Source organism: Podarcis filfolensis, assembly GCF_964270895.1.
Source record: "Podarcis filfolensis genome assembly, chromosome: 1".
Classification (NCBI taxonomy): domain Eukaryota; kingdom Metazoa; phylum Chordata; class Lepidosauria; order Squamata; family Lacertidae; genus Podarcis; species Podarcis filfolensis.
In genome coordinates this window covers 133528297-133541861 of record NC_139604.1, presented here as the reverse complement: position 1 = coordinate 133541861, position 13565 = coordinate 133528297, and the positions used below count along the sequence as shown (strand labels likewise).

The 13565-nt window shown below is 47.6% G+C and overlaps 1 protein-coding gene across 1 annotated transcript; it reads right to left on the bottom strand.

Moving 5' to 3' along the window:
- Window positions 1-1502: 1502 nt before the first annotated feature.
- On the bottom strand, window positions 1503-9765 carry LOC310764438 (hemojuvelin-like). Its single transcript, XM_083618354.1, has 4 exons — window positions 9262-9765; window positions 8575-8732; window positions 6336-6838; window positions 1503-4036 (listed from the first exon to the last, which is right to left on the bottom strand). Exons 2-4 carry the CDS (start codon window positions 8657-8659, stop codon window positions 3419-3421), a joined length of 1206 nt encoding a protein of 401 aa, XP_083474480.1. The 5' UTR covers window positions 8660-8732; window positions 9262-9765; the 3' UTR covers window positions 1503-3418.
- Between the last annotated feature and the right edge of the window lie 3800 nt (window positions 9766-13565).

The window sequence follows — 13565 nt, the reverse complement described above, 5'->3', positions numbered from 1 at the left end:
AACTCAGCCATGCAGCTCGCTGGGTGACCTTGAAGCAGTCACTGACTCTCAGCCTAACCTACCTCGCAGGCTTGCTGTATTAACTTCTTCTTCTTTGGCGATCCCTCGTAGCTGAGTAAGATTGTCTTCCATAAAGGCGGTTTTAACAATGAGTCCATAAGTGACTGCAGAGGCCAATTCTGGGTCCACACGTCCTTCCACAGTGGGGACATTGGTTTCCGAACAGGAGTTGATCACGGTGTGGATTTGCCAAGCATGCCTTCCTCTTGGCACGTTTCTCCCTTGCGTCCTGAGTTCAAGTGTCTTTAAAGCCCATGACACCTTTGGTCAAGGCTGTTCTCCAACTGGAGCACTCACAGGCCAATGTTTCCCAGTTGTCAGTGTTTATACTACATTTTTTAAGATTTGCCTTGAGAGAGTCTGTAAACCTCTTTTGTTGACCACCAGCATTACGCTTTCAATTTTTAAGTTCAGAATAGTTGCTTTGGAAGATGATAATCAGGCATCTGCACAGCATAACTTACCTCGCAGGGTTGTTGTAGGGTATTAACTGAGGATAGAAGGACAGATCCTGAAGCTGAGGCTCCAGGACTTTGGCCACCTCATGAGAAGACTCCCTGGAAAAGACCCTGAAGTTGGGAAAGATGGAGGGCACAAGGAGAAGGGGACAACAGAGGACAAGATGGTGGGACAGTGTTCTCGAAGCTACCAGCATGAGTTTGACCAAACTGCGGGAGGCAGTGGAAGACAGGAGGGCCTGGCGTGCTCTGGTCCAGGTTCGACGAAGAGTCGAACACGACTCAACAACTAAACAACAACAATTAACTGAGGTACAGGAGAGCCTGCTGTGCCACCTTGAACTCCTTGGAGGATATGAATGCAAGGAAGACATAAACAGTGGAGGCAGAGCATAGCCCTCTCTTCCTCCAGGACTTTACTAATCCTATTTTAAAGCCATCCAAGTTGGTGGTCATCACTGCAGGAGTTGGTGGGAGGGAGTTCCACAGTTTAACAATGTGTTGTGTGAAGAAGTTCATTCATTTCCCAGTCCCAAATCCTCCATCATTCAGCTTCATTGGACGCCCACAAGTTCTGGTGTCACTATTTATTTATTTATTTATTTATTTATTTATATTATTAATTATTATTATTATTATTTGTATCCCGCCCTACACCCACAGGTCTCAGGGCAGTTCACAAGATAAAATCACAATATAAAAATGCAAAATACATAATCAAAAGAAAAAGGAAAACAAGAGGAGGGGGAAAACTTTCCCCTCTCTCTCCCCTTCCTCCACGCTGTGCTTTCCCCAAAATTGTGGCCCAGTCATTTTATGAGATAGTAATGGCAGAACTGTAGAAATTATTTTGTTTTTAGAGTCTGTATCTTTTGTGCTTTATCTCATTTTATCTTACCGTATGCCACTTTGATGGCTCCTGGCTGTGAAGCAGTTTATGAATCTGTAAAATAAATAAAAAAAAGCACGACGAGAGACGAGGCCTTCAGAATTAAATTATTTTAATGTCAAACCCTTTGCAGAACAATACAGATCAGCAGGCGTGGAGTTCAGAAGCTGAAACTGATGGGAACCGAGTCGGGTTTCTGAGGCAGAGACATGGAGGGGAAGAACAGAGTCTTGGTTCATCACAGACCCTCCTCCATTTGCCATCGCTCTCAGTTTTCCATTCTGGTGCTAAGAAATGTAGGATTCTCCCCTTTCAGTGCCTGGAAAGGTACTACAGCTTTAAGCTGTAGCAGCCTTTTTCCAGCCTCCAGAAGTTTATGCCCCATTCCCACCATCCATCTAAAGCATCATAACACGACTGTCCCCAAATAATCCTGGGAGCTGTAGTTTGCTAAGCGTGCTAGGAATGGTTAGGCAACCCCCTAGCCCCCTCCCAGTGCTATAATTCCCAAAGAGAGAGATTAGTGGTTAAACAACTCGGGGAATTGTAGCTCTGTGAGGGGAACAGGAAGGTCTCCAAACTTTTCTCAGCAATCTTAACAAACTACACCTCCCACGATTCTCTGCTTGGCTGCTTGAAGTGATATCATGGGGCTTTAAATGGGTGGTTTAAATGGGGTCTTAGGCAGCAGTGAAAAGCAGTTACTGGAAAACCAGTTACTAAAGCACTGCTCCACAGCAAGCGTTCCATGTGGCTCAAACAAGCAGCCTCCATGGGAAAGGGATGACCACTAAGCGATACAACTATCAAACAAAACGTCGTCAACTTTAATATATTAAATATGCGAACTTTTCATTGACATTCTTTAAGTCAACCACAAGATTCTCCCAGCTCTCTTAAGAAGTGCTGTCTCTCCAGCCTTAACAGAACCATTGCAGTGCATCATTTAAACCTCACTCTCCAGATCCCGAATCATGAAAAGTGGCAGAAAACAGATTTGCCTGAAAACAAACGGACAGACTTTGGGAGAACAGCAGGGTTCGTTTGGGACTTGATGAGTTGAGGGTCCACGCATTCCTAGTTATGGCATCGAAGTATCCCTTCCAGGGAATATCTCTTGCCCTCCAGATCCTGTTAAACCAACATCCCATTTGCCACAAGCGCCCCACCCCTGCCTTCGATATTTGAGGAGTTTCTGGTTTCATGTTTGGTTAGGAATAACTCCTGACAGATACTCAGGCCCAGAGTAGTTTACCCAAAACACTGACACGGGGAGGGGGGCTTAAAGTGACCAGCATTTGTGTGAGAGAGATTTGCATAGCAAGCTATGGATCACCAGTTTTCAGAAGGAATTAAATAACACATAATTGTTTTTTGGGAGAAAGTGTTTCTAAGGAATGACAACTTACAGTGTTGGGTAGATTGCCATGGTTTCTAAGGTTACCTGAGGATGTCCAGCACTTGTTGCTCTGTTTCTCCCAACCCATCCTCTCCCTTTAAAAATAAATAAATAAGGTAGATGCTCCGAGAGTCCAACTTTCATTGTTTCAGCCCAGTTCCTGAAACTTATCAGTTGCTACTCCACACTTGTCTTCAGCCTCGGAGTCGTCAGCGTTTCAACCAGTGATGTGCCAACATGTTGCTTCCAGGGGAGCAGGGCTCATGATCGCCATTTTCACTGGGATGCATGGGAACCGAAGTTTCCCATGCACCCTGTGCCAAAAAAAATTTAATTCTGGGATCCATGGGAAACTACAATTCCCATGGATCCCAGTGGCAACAGATGCTCCAAAGGATGCCACGAAGCACCCAGGCCTTAAGGAGGTGGTCTGCAAGACACAAAGAGGGTAGCAAGGACTATTGGGAGAGCTTTCCCAGGGGCACCAACATTCCAACATGAGCTGGGGGAGCCCATTCCTCAATTCTTCTAAGGCCCTGGCTTTGCTTGCTGAGGCCTTTATGAGAAGCCAGCCACATCTCCTGATCCCTTGGCAATACAGAATATAAATAGTCACCAATAAAAGTGCATGCGACAGACTAAAATGACGGACGTGAAAATGAGGAGAGGTGAGCTGCAGGGACGCATAGCCCTGTCGGTATGGAAGATGTGGAGTTTCTTGACATCCGGGTGGTACGCTTCACCGTCTTCCAGCGCCCCGCGGGCAGCCAGAATGAAGCTGGCATCCCCCGAAGTCGCCACGTCAAAGACACAAGCCTGGAAGTAGACATCCTCGACGGGCAGCTTCTCCTTGCACAGCAGACGGGCCTTCTCGAGGGCACCACTGCCCTCGCCCTTGCTTCGAGAGATGCGCTGGCTGGGCGGGCAACCTCCCACGCAGAGCTGCAAATCTTGCTCATCCGTGAAGGAGAGAGCCACCTCCTCGGCCGCCCGGATGGAGAAGGACAGCTGCCTGCCCGCCTGGCGCACGGCAATTGTGGTGCCAACGTGCGCTGCTCGGATCTCCACATGCCGCCCGGGCATGCGCTCGTAGATGACCAGGCTGCTCCCCCCGGGCCTCGCTCCACCATTCACAGAACCATCCACAAAAGACACTGGCAGGTTGTCTATTTCCGCTTGGTAGACCTTCTCGTCGATGCACTCCTTCATGTTCTTAAAAATGACGGTGAGCTGAAAAGAACAGAGATCTTAAAAGCTTAAAGGTAAAGGTAAAGGCATTAGGTCCAGTCATGGCTGAGTCTGGGGTTGCAGCGCTCATCTCGCTTTATTGGCCAAGGGAGCCGGCGTACAGCTTCTGGGTCATGTGGCCAGCATGACTAAGCCGCTTCTGGTGAACGCCGTTTACCTTCCCGCTGGAGTGGTACCTATTGATCTACTTGCACTTTGACGTGCTTTTGAACTGCTAGGTTGGCAGGAGCAGGGACCGAGCAACGTGAGCTCACCCCGTTGTGGGGATTCGAACCGCCAACCTTCTGATCGGCAAGTCCTAGGCTCTGTGATTTAACCCACACGCCACCCGCGTTTAAAAGATTAAAGTGCAGCAAAAGGGAAACCCCAGGCATCTGAGGACCCTCGAGACCTGTTTATTCTGAGGAAGGAAGCAGGACTGCTGTCCACCAGAAGGGATTGGAGAAGCAAAAGCAGGCAGAGATTGGGTGCAAACCCAATAAAAGCGAAGCTTTTAATGTTTGATGTATTGCAGTGTTTTAATTATTTTGGGGGGGAAGCCGCCCAGAGTGGCTGGGGAAGCCCAGCCAGATGGGCGGGGTATAAATAATAAATTATTATTATTATTATTATTATTATTATTATTATTATTATTATTATTATCCTTGCCTCACAGTTGCTCACCACTTTTCCAGATCTCTCTATTATCAGAAGTAGCCCAGATAGTGCCTTGCCTTCTTCAAATTTACTGGCTTGTCTCCAGAGCTTTAACCAGATCTGTGCCCAAATTTTGTTTTGGGGGAAGCAGGGCCTGTCATCAACAGCGTCACGGGGATCCATGGGAGTTGCGGTTTCCAATGGCTCCCGTGCCAACTGTTTGACCTGGGAAGCATGGGAATTCACACTTCCCATGGATCCCAGTGTGCTCCTGCAGGTGGGAAACTTGCTGTCCTCCAGTTGTTGCTGGAGCACAACTACCAACATCCCTGACCATAGGCTACGCTGGGTGTTGGGGTGGTTGGGAGAAGGTGTTCAGCAACAGCTGCAGGGCCGTTAGTTAGCCACTCCTGCTACAAGTGATTTCCAGTCTGATTCAAGCCTGTGAATTAAGGTGGAAGTATGTGGGGCTACCTTTGAAGGTGACTCAGAAACTACAACTAATCCAGAAGGTGGCAGCTAGGCTGGTGACTGGGAGCAGCCGCTGGGACCACATAACAGCGGTCTTGAAAGACCTACATTGGCTCCCAGTACGTTTCCAAGCATAATTCAAAGTGTTGGTTCTGACCTTTAAAGCCCTAAACAGCCTCAGCCCTGTATACCTGAAGGAGCATCTCCACCCCATCACTTAGTCTGGACACTGAGGTCCAGCTCTGAGGGCCTTCTGGAGGTTCCCTCACTGGGAGATGTGAGTTTGCAGGGAACCAGGCAGAAGTAGTGATGCCCACCTTGTAGAAAGCTTTCCCAACAGATGTCAAATAATAATAATAATACACTCATACCTCATGTTACATTCGCTTCATGTTACATTCTTTCAGGTTATGTCCCATGGCGACCCGGAAGTACCGGAAAGGGTTACTTCCGGGTTTTGCCACTCACGCATGCACAGAGGCACAAAATGACATCACGTGCATGCGCAGAAGTGGCAAATTGCAACCCGCGTGTGCACAGACGTGCTGCTGCGGGCTGCGCTCTTTTCATGTTGCAAACGGGCCTCCGGAATGGATCCTGTTCGCTACCAGAGGTACCAGTGTAATAATGATAATGATGATAATAATAATAATAATAATAATAATAATAATAATAATAATATTTATACCCGGCCCATCTACACAACTTTCTGAAGACAGGCCTCTATTGGGAAGTTTTAAATGTCCAGTGTTGTGTTGTGTTGTGTTGTGTTGTGTTGTGTTGTGTTGTGTTGTGTTGTGTTGTGTTGTGTTGTGTTGTGTTGTGTTGTGTTGTGTTGTGTTGTGTTGTGTTGTGTTGTGTTGTGTTGTGTTGTGTTGTGTTGTATATACCCCACCCATCTGGCTGGGCCTCCGCAGCCACTTTGGGCAGCTTCCAACAGATTAAAAACACAATAAAATATCAAACAGAAAAAACTTCCCTAAACAGGGCTGCCTTCAGAATCTGTTGGAAGCCACCGAGACATTTATTATTAGTAATTATTATTATTATTATTATTATTAGGGACCCAACATGCTGCCCTCCGGAGATATTGTGGGACTACAGCGCCCTCTTGAACAGCCGGCACAAGCCAATCAAAAGCTGAAGAGCAGCTTTTCGAAGGACCCGCTGTTACCTTGCTGATGGCAGTGGCGTTTGACCCTTTCACGACGGGAGAGCTGGTGGCCTGCACATACAGGTAGTTGTTGTCCAGGAGCGGCCAGGAACCCTCCACCCGGCAGGTGTGGAACTGGTCCCTGAAGGTGCGCACGTGGGGGTCCCCAAAGGCGGCGCAGTGCTGGTATGTGGGGGCCCGCCCGTGCTTGCGGGCAAAGCTCTTCTCGTAGTCGCAGATGTCCAGGGAGGTGAAGCCCTGGTGATCGGGGGGCGGCTGGGGCGGCTGGGGCAGGGAAGTGGGTCCCTCCCTGGAGCAGTTGTTCTGGATCATGAGGTCTTCGATGCCATACACAGCAGAGTGGTACGCCAGGTTCCCGCGGCAGGTGCGGGCCGTCCGGCGCGTGCAGCTGGAGTAGGCGCGCAAAGCGTCGCAGCGAGCGCCCGTCGCGTCCGAGTCGTCCAGGTTCTCCGTGGCGGCCAGATACTGGGAGTTGCAGCGCAAGATCTTGCACTGCGAGTCAGCTGCATGATGGGGGGTAGGGGAGGGAAGAAAATCAGTGCCACATCATCACAACCAAAACAACAACAAACAAACCTATGGTCACGTAAAGCATGCTCAATATACACGAGACGTAATCGGCTATGTTCTTAGATAAATAAGGTATACTATTCAGGTAAGGTCCATATAGTTAAAGCTATGGTTTTCCCAGTAGTGATGTATGGAAGTGAAAGCTGGACCATAAAGAAGGCTGATCGCCAAAGAATTGATGCTTTTGAATTATGGTGCTGGAGGAGACTCTTGAGAGTCCCATGGACTGCAAGAAGATCAAACCTCTCCATTCTGAAGGAAATCAGCCCTGAGTGCTCACTGGAAGGACAGATCCTGAAGCTGAGGCTCCAAGACTTTGGCCACCTCATGAGAAGAGAAGACTCCCTGGAAAAGACCCTGATGTTGGGAAAGATGGAGGGCACAAGGAGAAGGGGACGACAGAGGACGAGATGGTGGGACAGTGTTCTTGAAGCTACCAGCATGAGTTTGACCAAACTGCGGGAGGCAGTGGAAGACAGTAGTGTCTGACGTGCTCTGGTCCAGGGGGTCACAAAGAGTCGGACACGACTAAACGACTCAACAACAATTCATGTATCAAATCATAAATTTCAATGGAAGCGATTCATAAAGTTCAACCATCGAACAAAGCAGAAGAACCAGTGGATCAGATCATTCTCTAGTCAGTTCATGCATAAGGTCCATCCATGTATTAGTGTCTATTCCACCTGACTCTTCATAAGGTCCAAATAATCCACATGAAAGGTTGTTACAGTTCCACAGAATCCTTTCAAAGAGTCTAAGACAGGGATTTCCGGCATAAGATCCACTGTCATGTAATATCACATATGAGCTTTAACTACTGATAAAGCCCAGGACAGCGAAACAAGGCCAATATTCCAGAAATTTCGTGTGGATTGTTAATTTGGATACGCAGAAGATATTAAAAATAAATTTAAGGAACCGCAGAAAGAGGGGGAAGGAAGTGAAGTTTTGAAATGTCAAAATGATTGTAAAATCAGTGAAATGTATAAATCTGAAAAGTATAAATAAATAAATAAAACAATCTCCTCCCCAAGGATAGGCTCTCCATTTTCAGTCACAGAATTGTATTCTACATCTACGAAACACGAAATGACATCTGAAGGCAGCCCTTTTTAGAGAATATTTTGCTGGAAGCCACCCAGAGTGGCTGGGGAAACCCAGACAGATGGGCGGGGCATAAATATTACTATTATTATTATTATTATTATTATTATTATTATTATTATTATTAACATTCTTAAGCATTGAAATACGGCAATGGTTCGGCCTGAGGTTGGATGGGTGATCTCTGGGCATGCACTGAGTAATATTCTTTCACCATTAAGCAGCTGTAGCCCACCACCAAACGTCTGGGATTGAGAAGTGGGGAATGAGGCAAATGTTGAGGCAACGCTGGCATGTGCAGGGGTTGCGCTTTCAAGATGGCATTTTTAGGCACACTTACTCAGAGGACCTTGCATCCGAGTAGACCTGCTTACAACTGTGATACACACGACTGAGGATTTTAAAGATCTGATGAAGAGTTGACCGCCAGCAGCCTTCCATACTCTGCCACTACAAAGAGGCCCTCCCAAGCCAAGCCCCTTCCTTCCTTCCTTCCTTCCTTCCCATGCCCACCAAAGCTGCAACTTTCTCTGACAAATGACCCAAGCGCCAAGCCCCTTACCGTGTCTGCAGAACAGGAGGAGGATGAGCACTTTAATGAAGGTACCAGCCTCTGGAGGCCTCTGGCAGCAGGCAGATCCCTGCATCCTGATCCATTCACAGATGACACACGAGGGTCACCCAAACCTCTCCTCACTGTTCTCCTCCCATGCTGGTTCACTGGAAGGAAAGAACAGTCAAGAGATCTACAGCCCATAAATGGGCAAGGTCCCATCCTGCGCGTACTCTGCGCTCCTGCATGCATGGTCCAGATCCCACTGACTCTTTTCCCTTTAAACAATAACCCAAAAAACCAAGTCATGTGCCCTCACGGTGAATGTTGCTTCCCCCCACCCCACAAAGTTTTGTGACAATAGTTTCTGACGTCTTGGAAACTAAGAGCTCTGATCCCCTCAGAACGTACAGGAAGAGCCTTCTGGATCACGCAGCATCCTGTTCTCACATATCCAGCTACCTGGGAGTAGATTCACTGGGGCTTCCTTGAAATTTGGACCATGCTATAAATCTCATCCAGTCAGGCCTCTATGAAGGCAGGGCTTACCTGGGAAGTATCTTTGCTGGGCTGTTTCCCAGAAAAGCACTGGGGAAAAATTGAGACCTTTGCTTCCCAGGGGAGCACAAGACCCCCTGCAGTTCACTGGATGTTTTCAGACAGAGGTTGGGTGTCCACCTGTCAAGGATACTTTACCTGTAATTCCTGCACTGCAGGGGGCTGGACCAGATGTCCTTCAGTGGTCCCTTGCAGCTCTACGATTCATAATCCTATGGGCCCTCTCTGGTGACCCAAGGCACAGCCCCAAAGCTTCTGAAGTGGGGGGTTCCCTTTGGAAGACGACTCCACCATCAGCCCCTGTCACACCTCTAACATCCATCGGAGAAGACAGCGGACCAGCCAGATGACCGGTGACCCAATTCAGGCTGGCCAACTCCCATCACTGCTGCAATAACACTTGTCCCCTCCATTTTCCCCAGCATGTCCATCTCATTGCAGACACTCCCTGCTCTGTCCTTGCCCCAGGGTGGACCAACCATCAGCAAGAAAAATCTTCCTCTCTTGGCTTTCGCCTCTCGGGAAGACCTTTCCCTCTCTTCTCAGGCTCCGTCGCCGACTTTGTGCTAAGCTGCACATGTCCCCATCCTGCTGGGCCACACATATCGGCGTGACCTTTTGCAAAAGTCGGCAAACAACGGCACACAAACTTTGTCCCTGCTTCCGGACCCGCAGCGGGAGCTAATGATCAACCACTCGATCGCCCAAGGCACCCTCTGCATCACTTGGCCTGGGAGCCAAACACAGCCGGTGATGAGATAAAGGCTTTGGCCCGCAAGTCGGCCATGGCCACTTCTGGATCGAGGTAGCTTGACCACAGTCGCCCATGCATTCATAAGGTTGGATTACTGCAATGCGCTCTGCGTGGGGCAACCCTGGAGGCTGTAGCCAGGGGGCATTGCGTGGCAGGAAGGTTGCTTGTGGGCACAAACTACTGCCAGCATAAAACAGCTTGCTTTCAGGATTCGCACAGGCTACCTGTCTACTACCAGGCCAACACTCTTACCGCCATGCCATAATATAATTTTGATTTTCATTGGGAACATTGTTGAAGGGAAGCGTTAATAATAACACTCCCTTTCCCCGCCAACAAGTCCTGGATGCAATTTCCCTTGTTCTTCAATGGTGGGGGAACGGATGCAAATGTGACTCTAAGTGGGCATAGCCCAGGGGGGGCAGCTGCCCCCTCCAAATCGAGAAATTAAGTAAAAATACTTAACTAGAAGCAGACGTGGAAGGAAGATTTGGGCAATTTCTCTGAGCGCTCGGGGTCAAAAGAAAGCAACTCTTGCTGAGATGTTTCATTCCGAATCTGCTAGACAGAGCCGGACAGAGGGTGTCTTGGCCCCCTCCTCCCCAAAATAACTCCTGTCTACGTGCATGGATGAATGCCAGGGATGATTCCTAGAGAGGCATGGCAGGGAATAAAGAAGGATAGAGCTGGCATCACTGGCATGGTTTCTCTGTGGGCATCAGCAGCCACCTTCTCGGGCACCCATGTGGTTTTCTCCCCCACTGAAAAAGATTGCAGTGTGTGCTTGTGTTTGGTTGCTTGTGGTTTTTCTCTTTTCTGCCAGTCTGTCCACAGGCCTATAGAGACATAAGTTGTCTTCTTCTTTGGCGATCCCTCGTAGCCAAGTAAGATCGAGGGTTTGCTAAGCGTGCCTTCCTCTTAGCACGTTTCTCCCTTGCGTCCTGAGTTCGAGTGTCTTCAAAGCCCAGGACACCTTTGGTAAAGGCTGTTCTCCAACTGGAGCGCTCACAGGCAAGTGTTTCCCAGTTGTCAGTGTTTATACTACATTTTTTAAAGATTTGCCTTGAGACAGTCTTTAAACCTCCTTTGTTGACCACCAGCATTACGCTTTCCATTTTTAAGTTTGGAATAGAGCAGTTGCTTTGGAAGACGATCATCAGGCATCAGCACAACATGACCAGTGCAATGAAGTTGATGTTGAAGAAACCCTTAGCCTTATCTTCCATTAGATGGTTCCATCAGAGTTAATGGAGTTACATCCAGGATTTATTTTTTTTATAAACCAAAGATATGTTTTATTAGCCCATAAAATGCCTTTCTTTTCAAGGCTGCTAGCCTAAACATTTGCAAGGGTTCCTTATTCACTTCTAGGCACCGATCAAGAAGGTGGTTTTTAACTTTAGTACAGAAGAGGAATACTGCTGACTGCAGTATTTGCACATATATCCAACCCCATCACAAGATGTATTAACGCCCCAAGGAACTATGCTTCTCCCATAGTTACAGCCTTGGACTCAGGCAGAAATCTGCACAACAAGACCAGTCCAACGAAGTTGATGTTGAAGGATCAGATGTAAGTAGAGCCCTCTGAATGAGGCCAAAGGGGGCCCATCTCGTCCAGCAACCTGTCCTCACAGTGGCTAACCAGATGCCCATTATCGTATACCTGCAAGCAGGATTCAAGCACAAGAGAAACTCTCTGCTCCTCCTTGCTGCCTTCAATGGAAGAGGCAGAGCATAGCCATTCTGGCTAGTAACCATCAGTTGCCCTCTCCTCCTCCATGAATCTGCCTAATCCTCTTTTCAAGCTGTCCAGGTTAGTGGCCATCATTGCCTCTTGTGGGAGGGAGTTCCGCAGTTTAATCATATATTATGCAAAGAAGGTACTTTTTAATCTATCTTGAATTACCCAACATTCAGCTTTGTTAGATGTCTATGAGCTCTCGAGGGAGAAAAACTTTTCTCCCTCACTTTCTCTACGCCATGCGTAATTTTACAAATTTCTATCATGCTTACATTAAAAAATAATAATCAGAATGCTGGCAACCGTCCCGGGAAATCTAATAAGCCGGAATATCAAAACAACGAGCCCCCTACAGCTGGGGAAATCTTACAGCTTTTCCACTGAGTTTTTTTAAGTCATTTCTGAAATAAAGTCAAGGAAAACATGGTTGCGAGATGTTTCATTCCCAGGTGCAACCTTTTTTATTGTGGCTGTTCTTCCACAGTAAATGACATAGGAAGCTGCCTTATATTGCCCACACAGGTCGGCAGCATCTCTCCCAAACTTCAAGCAGGCGTCTCTTGAATCTGGGACTTTGTGCTTGCTAGACAGATGATCTGCCACTGAGCATGTATGAGCCCCTTCGTGGAGATCAGCTGTTCTGGCAATCGCCGGAGGTGAATCAACTGCATGCCGAGGTCAGGAGAAGAGGCAGGAACCCAGAGGTCACTGGCCCTGCTCATTCCCTGGCTGCTGGTGAGCTTTTCTGCCTGAAACCAGCCTGGAAAGCAACAAACATCTCCTATTTCAAAGCAAGGGGCTGACTGGACCTTCAGCTAGACACACACACCCCTGCGAGGTGGAACAGAAGGCAGGAGAGAAGGAAATCGGAGCAGGAAAATAGGCATCAGGTGGCACTGGGAGCAGGAAGACAGCCAAACAGGAAAAGGCTTCTTATGCAGTCTCCCCCCATTGCCATTCTTCCACTACAAATCACAGCCACCTGCGACTACCGTACTTTTCATTGAACAACAATTTTAAAAGCTGGCCCTTTTCAATGATGTCCCTCCCGCGAGATTTTCAAGGAAGGAGTAAACTGGATGGAGGATGTTTAGAGAGAGCTTTAAACTACCTAGTCCTTGTGGCTCCTTTCCAGCTCTAAATTGGCCTCGCAAACAAGGCTTCAAAAGTTACTAGTCCACACCGTTTTTGAGCAGCTTCCTGCCCCAAATACGCAAGACCAAAGAAAGGTAAGTGGTAAACACCATGAAAGCTATTCTCAGCTAACTGTAAAGAGGAGAGACTCCACCTTCAGAAATTATGGAGAGCAGCAGGGGAGCTTCAGTCTGGAGGAGAAGAGGGGCCTGAATTTAACAAACAAAGCAAGCAAAAAAGAAAAACCCACTGAGGCACTCTCTCTCTCCTTTAAAAGGCTTGCTTGAGCACACTCTAAAAGCTCTCGAATCCCAAACCCGCAAGGTACAGCAGTACCTTGGTTCTCAAACTTAATCCGTTCCGGAAATCCGTTCCAAAACCAAAGCGTTCCAAAACCAAGGTGCGCTTTCCCATGCAAAATAGATTAATCCATTCCAAACTTTTAAAAACAACCTCTAAAACAGCAATTTAACATGAATTTTACTATCTAATGAGACCATGGATCCATAAAACGAAAGCAATAAACAATGTACTGCAGTCACACAATCAATCAATCAGTAGCTGAACTGGGTTCCACACTGTCACCAAAAAAAGAGCCGCAAAAACGCAAAATAAATAGCAAAAACAGACAGACCTCAGTGTAACACTCAAAACGGAAGTGTGGCACTCAAATTGGAAGCGTAACACTCAAAATAGAGCAGATTTGGCTTCCGAAAAAAGTTCACAAACCAAAACACTTCCGGTTTTGCAGTGTTTGGGTTCCAAGTTGTTTGAGTACCAAGGCGTTTGAGAACCAAGGGACCACTGTAC

Coding starts and splice junctions, on each gene's coding strand:
- LOC310764438 (XM_083618354.1), bottom strand. CDS start 8,659: ATGCAGGGATCTGCCTGCTGCCAGAGGCCTCCAGAGGCTGGTACCTTC. Junction 6,839..8,574: donor CCTCCTGTTCTGCAGACACG/GTAAGGGGCTTG, acceptor CCCATCATGCAG/CTGACTCGCAGTGCAAGATC. Junction 4,037..6,335: donor ACGCCACTGCCATCAGCAAG/GTAACAGCGGGT, acceptor TGTTCTTTTCAG/CTCACCGTCATTTTTAAGAA.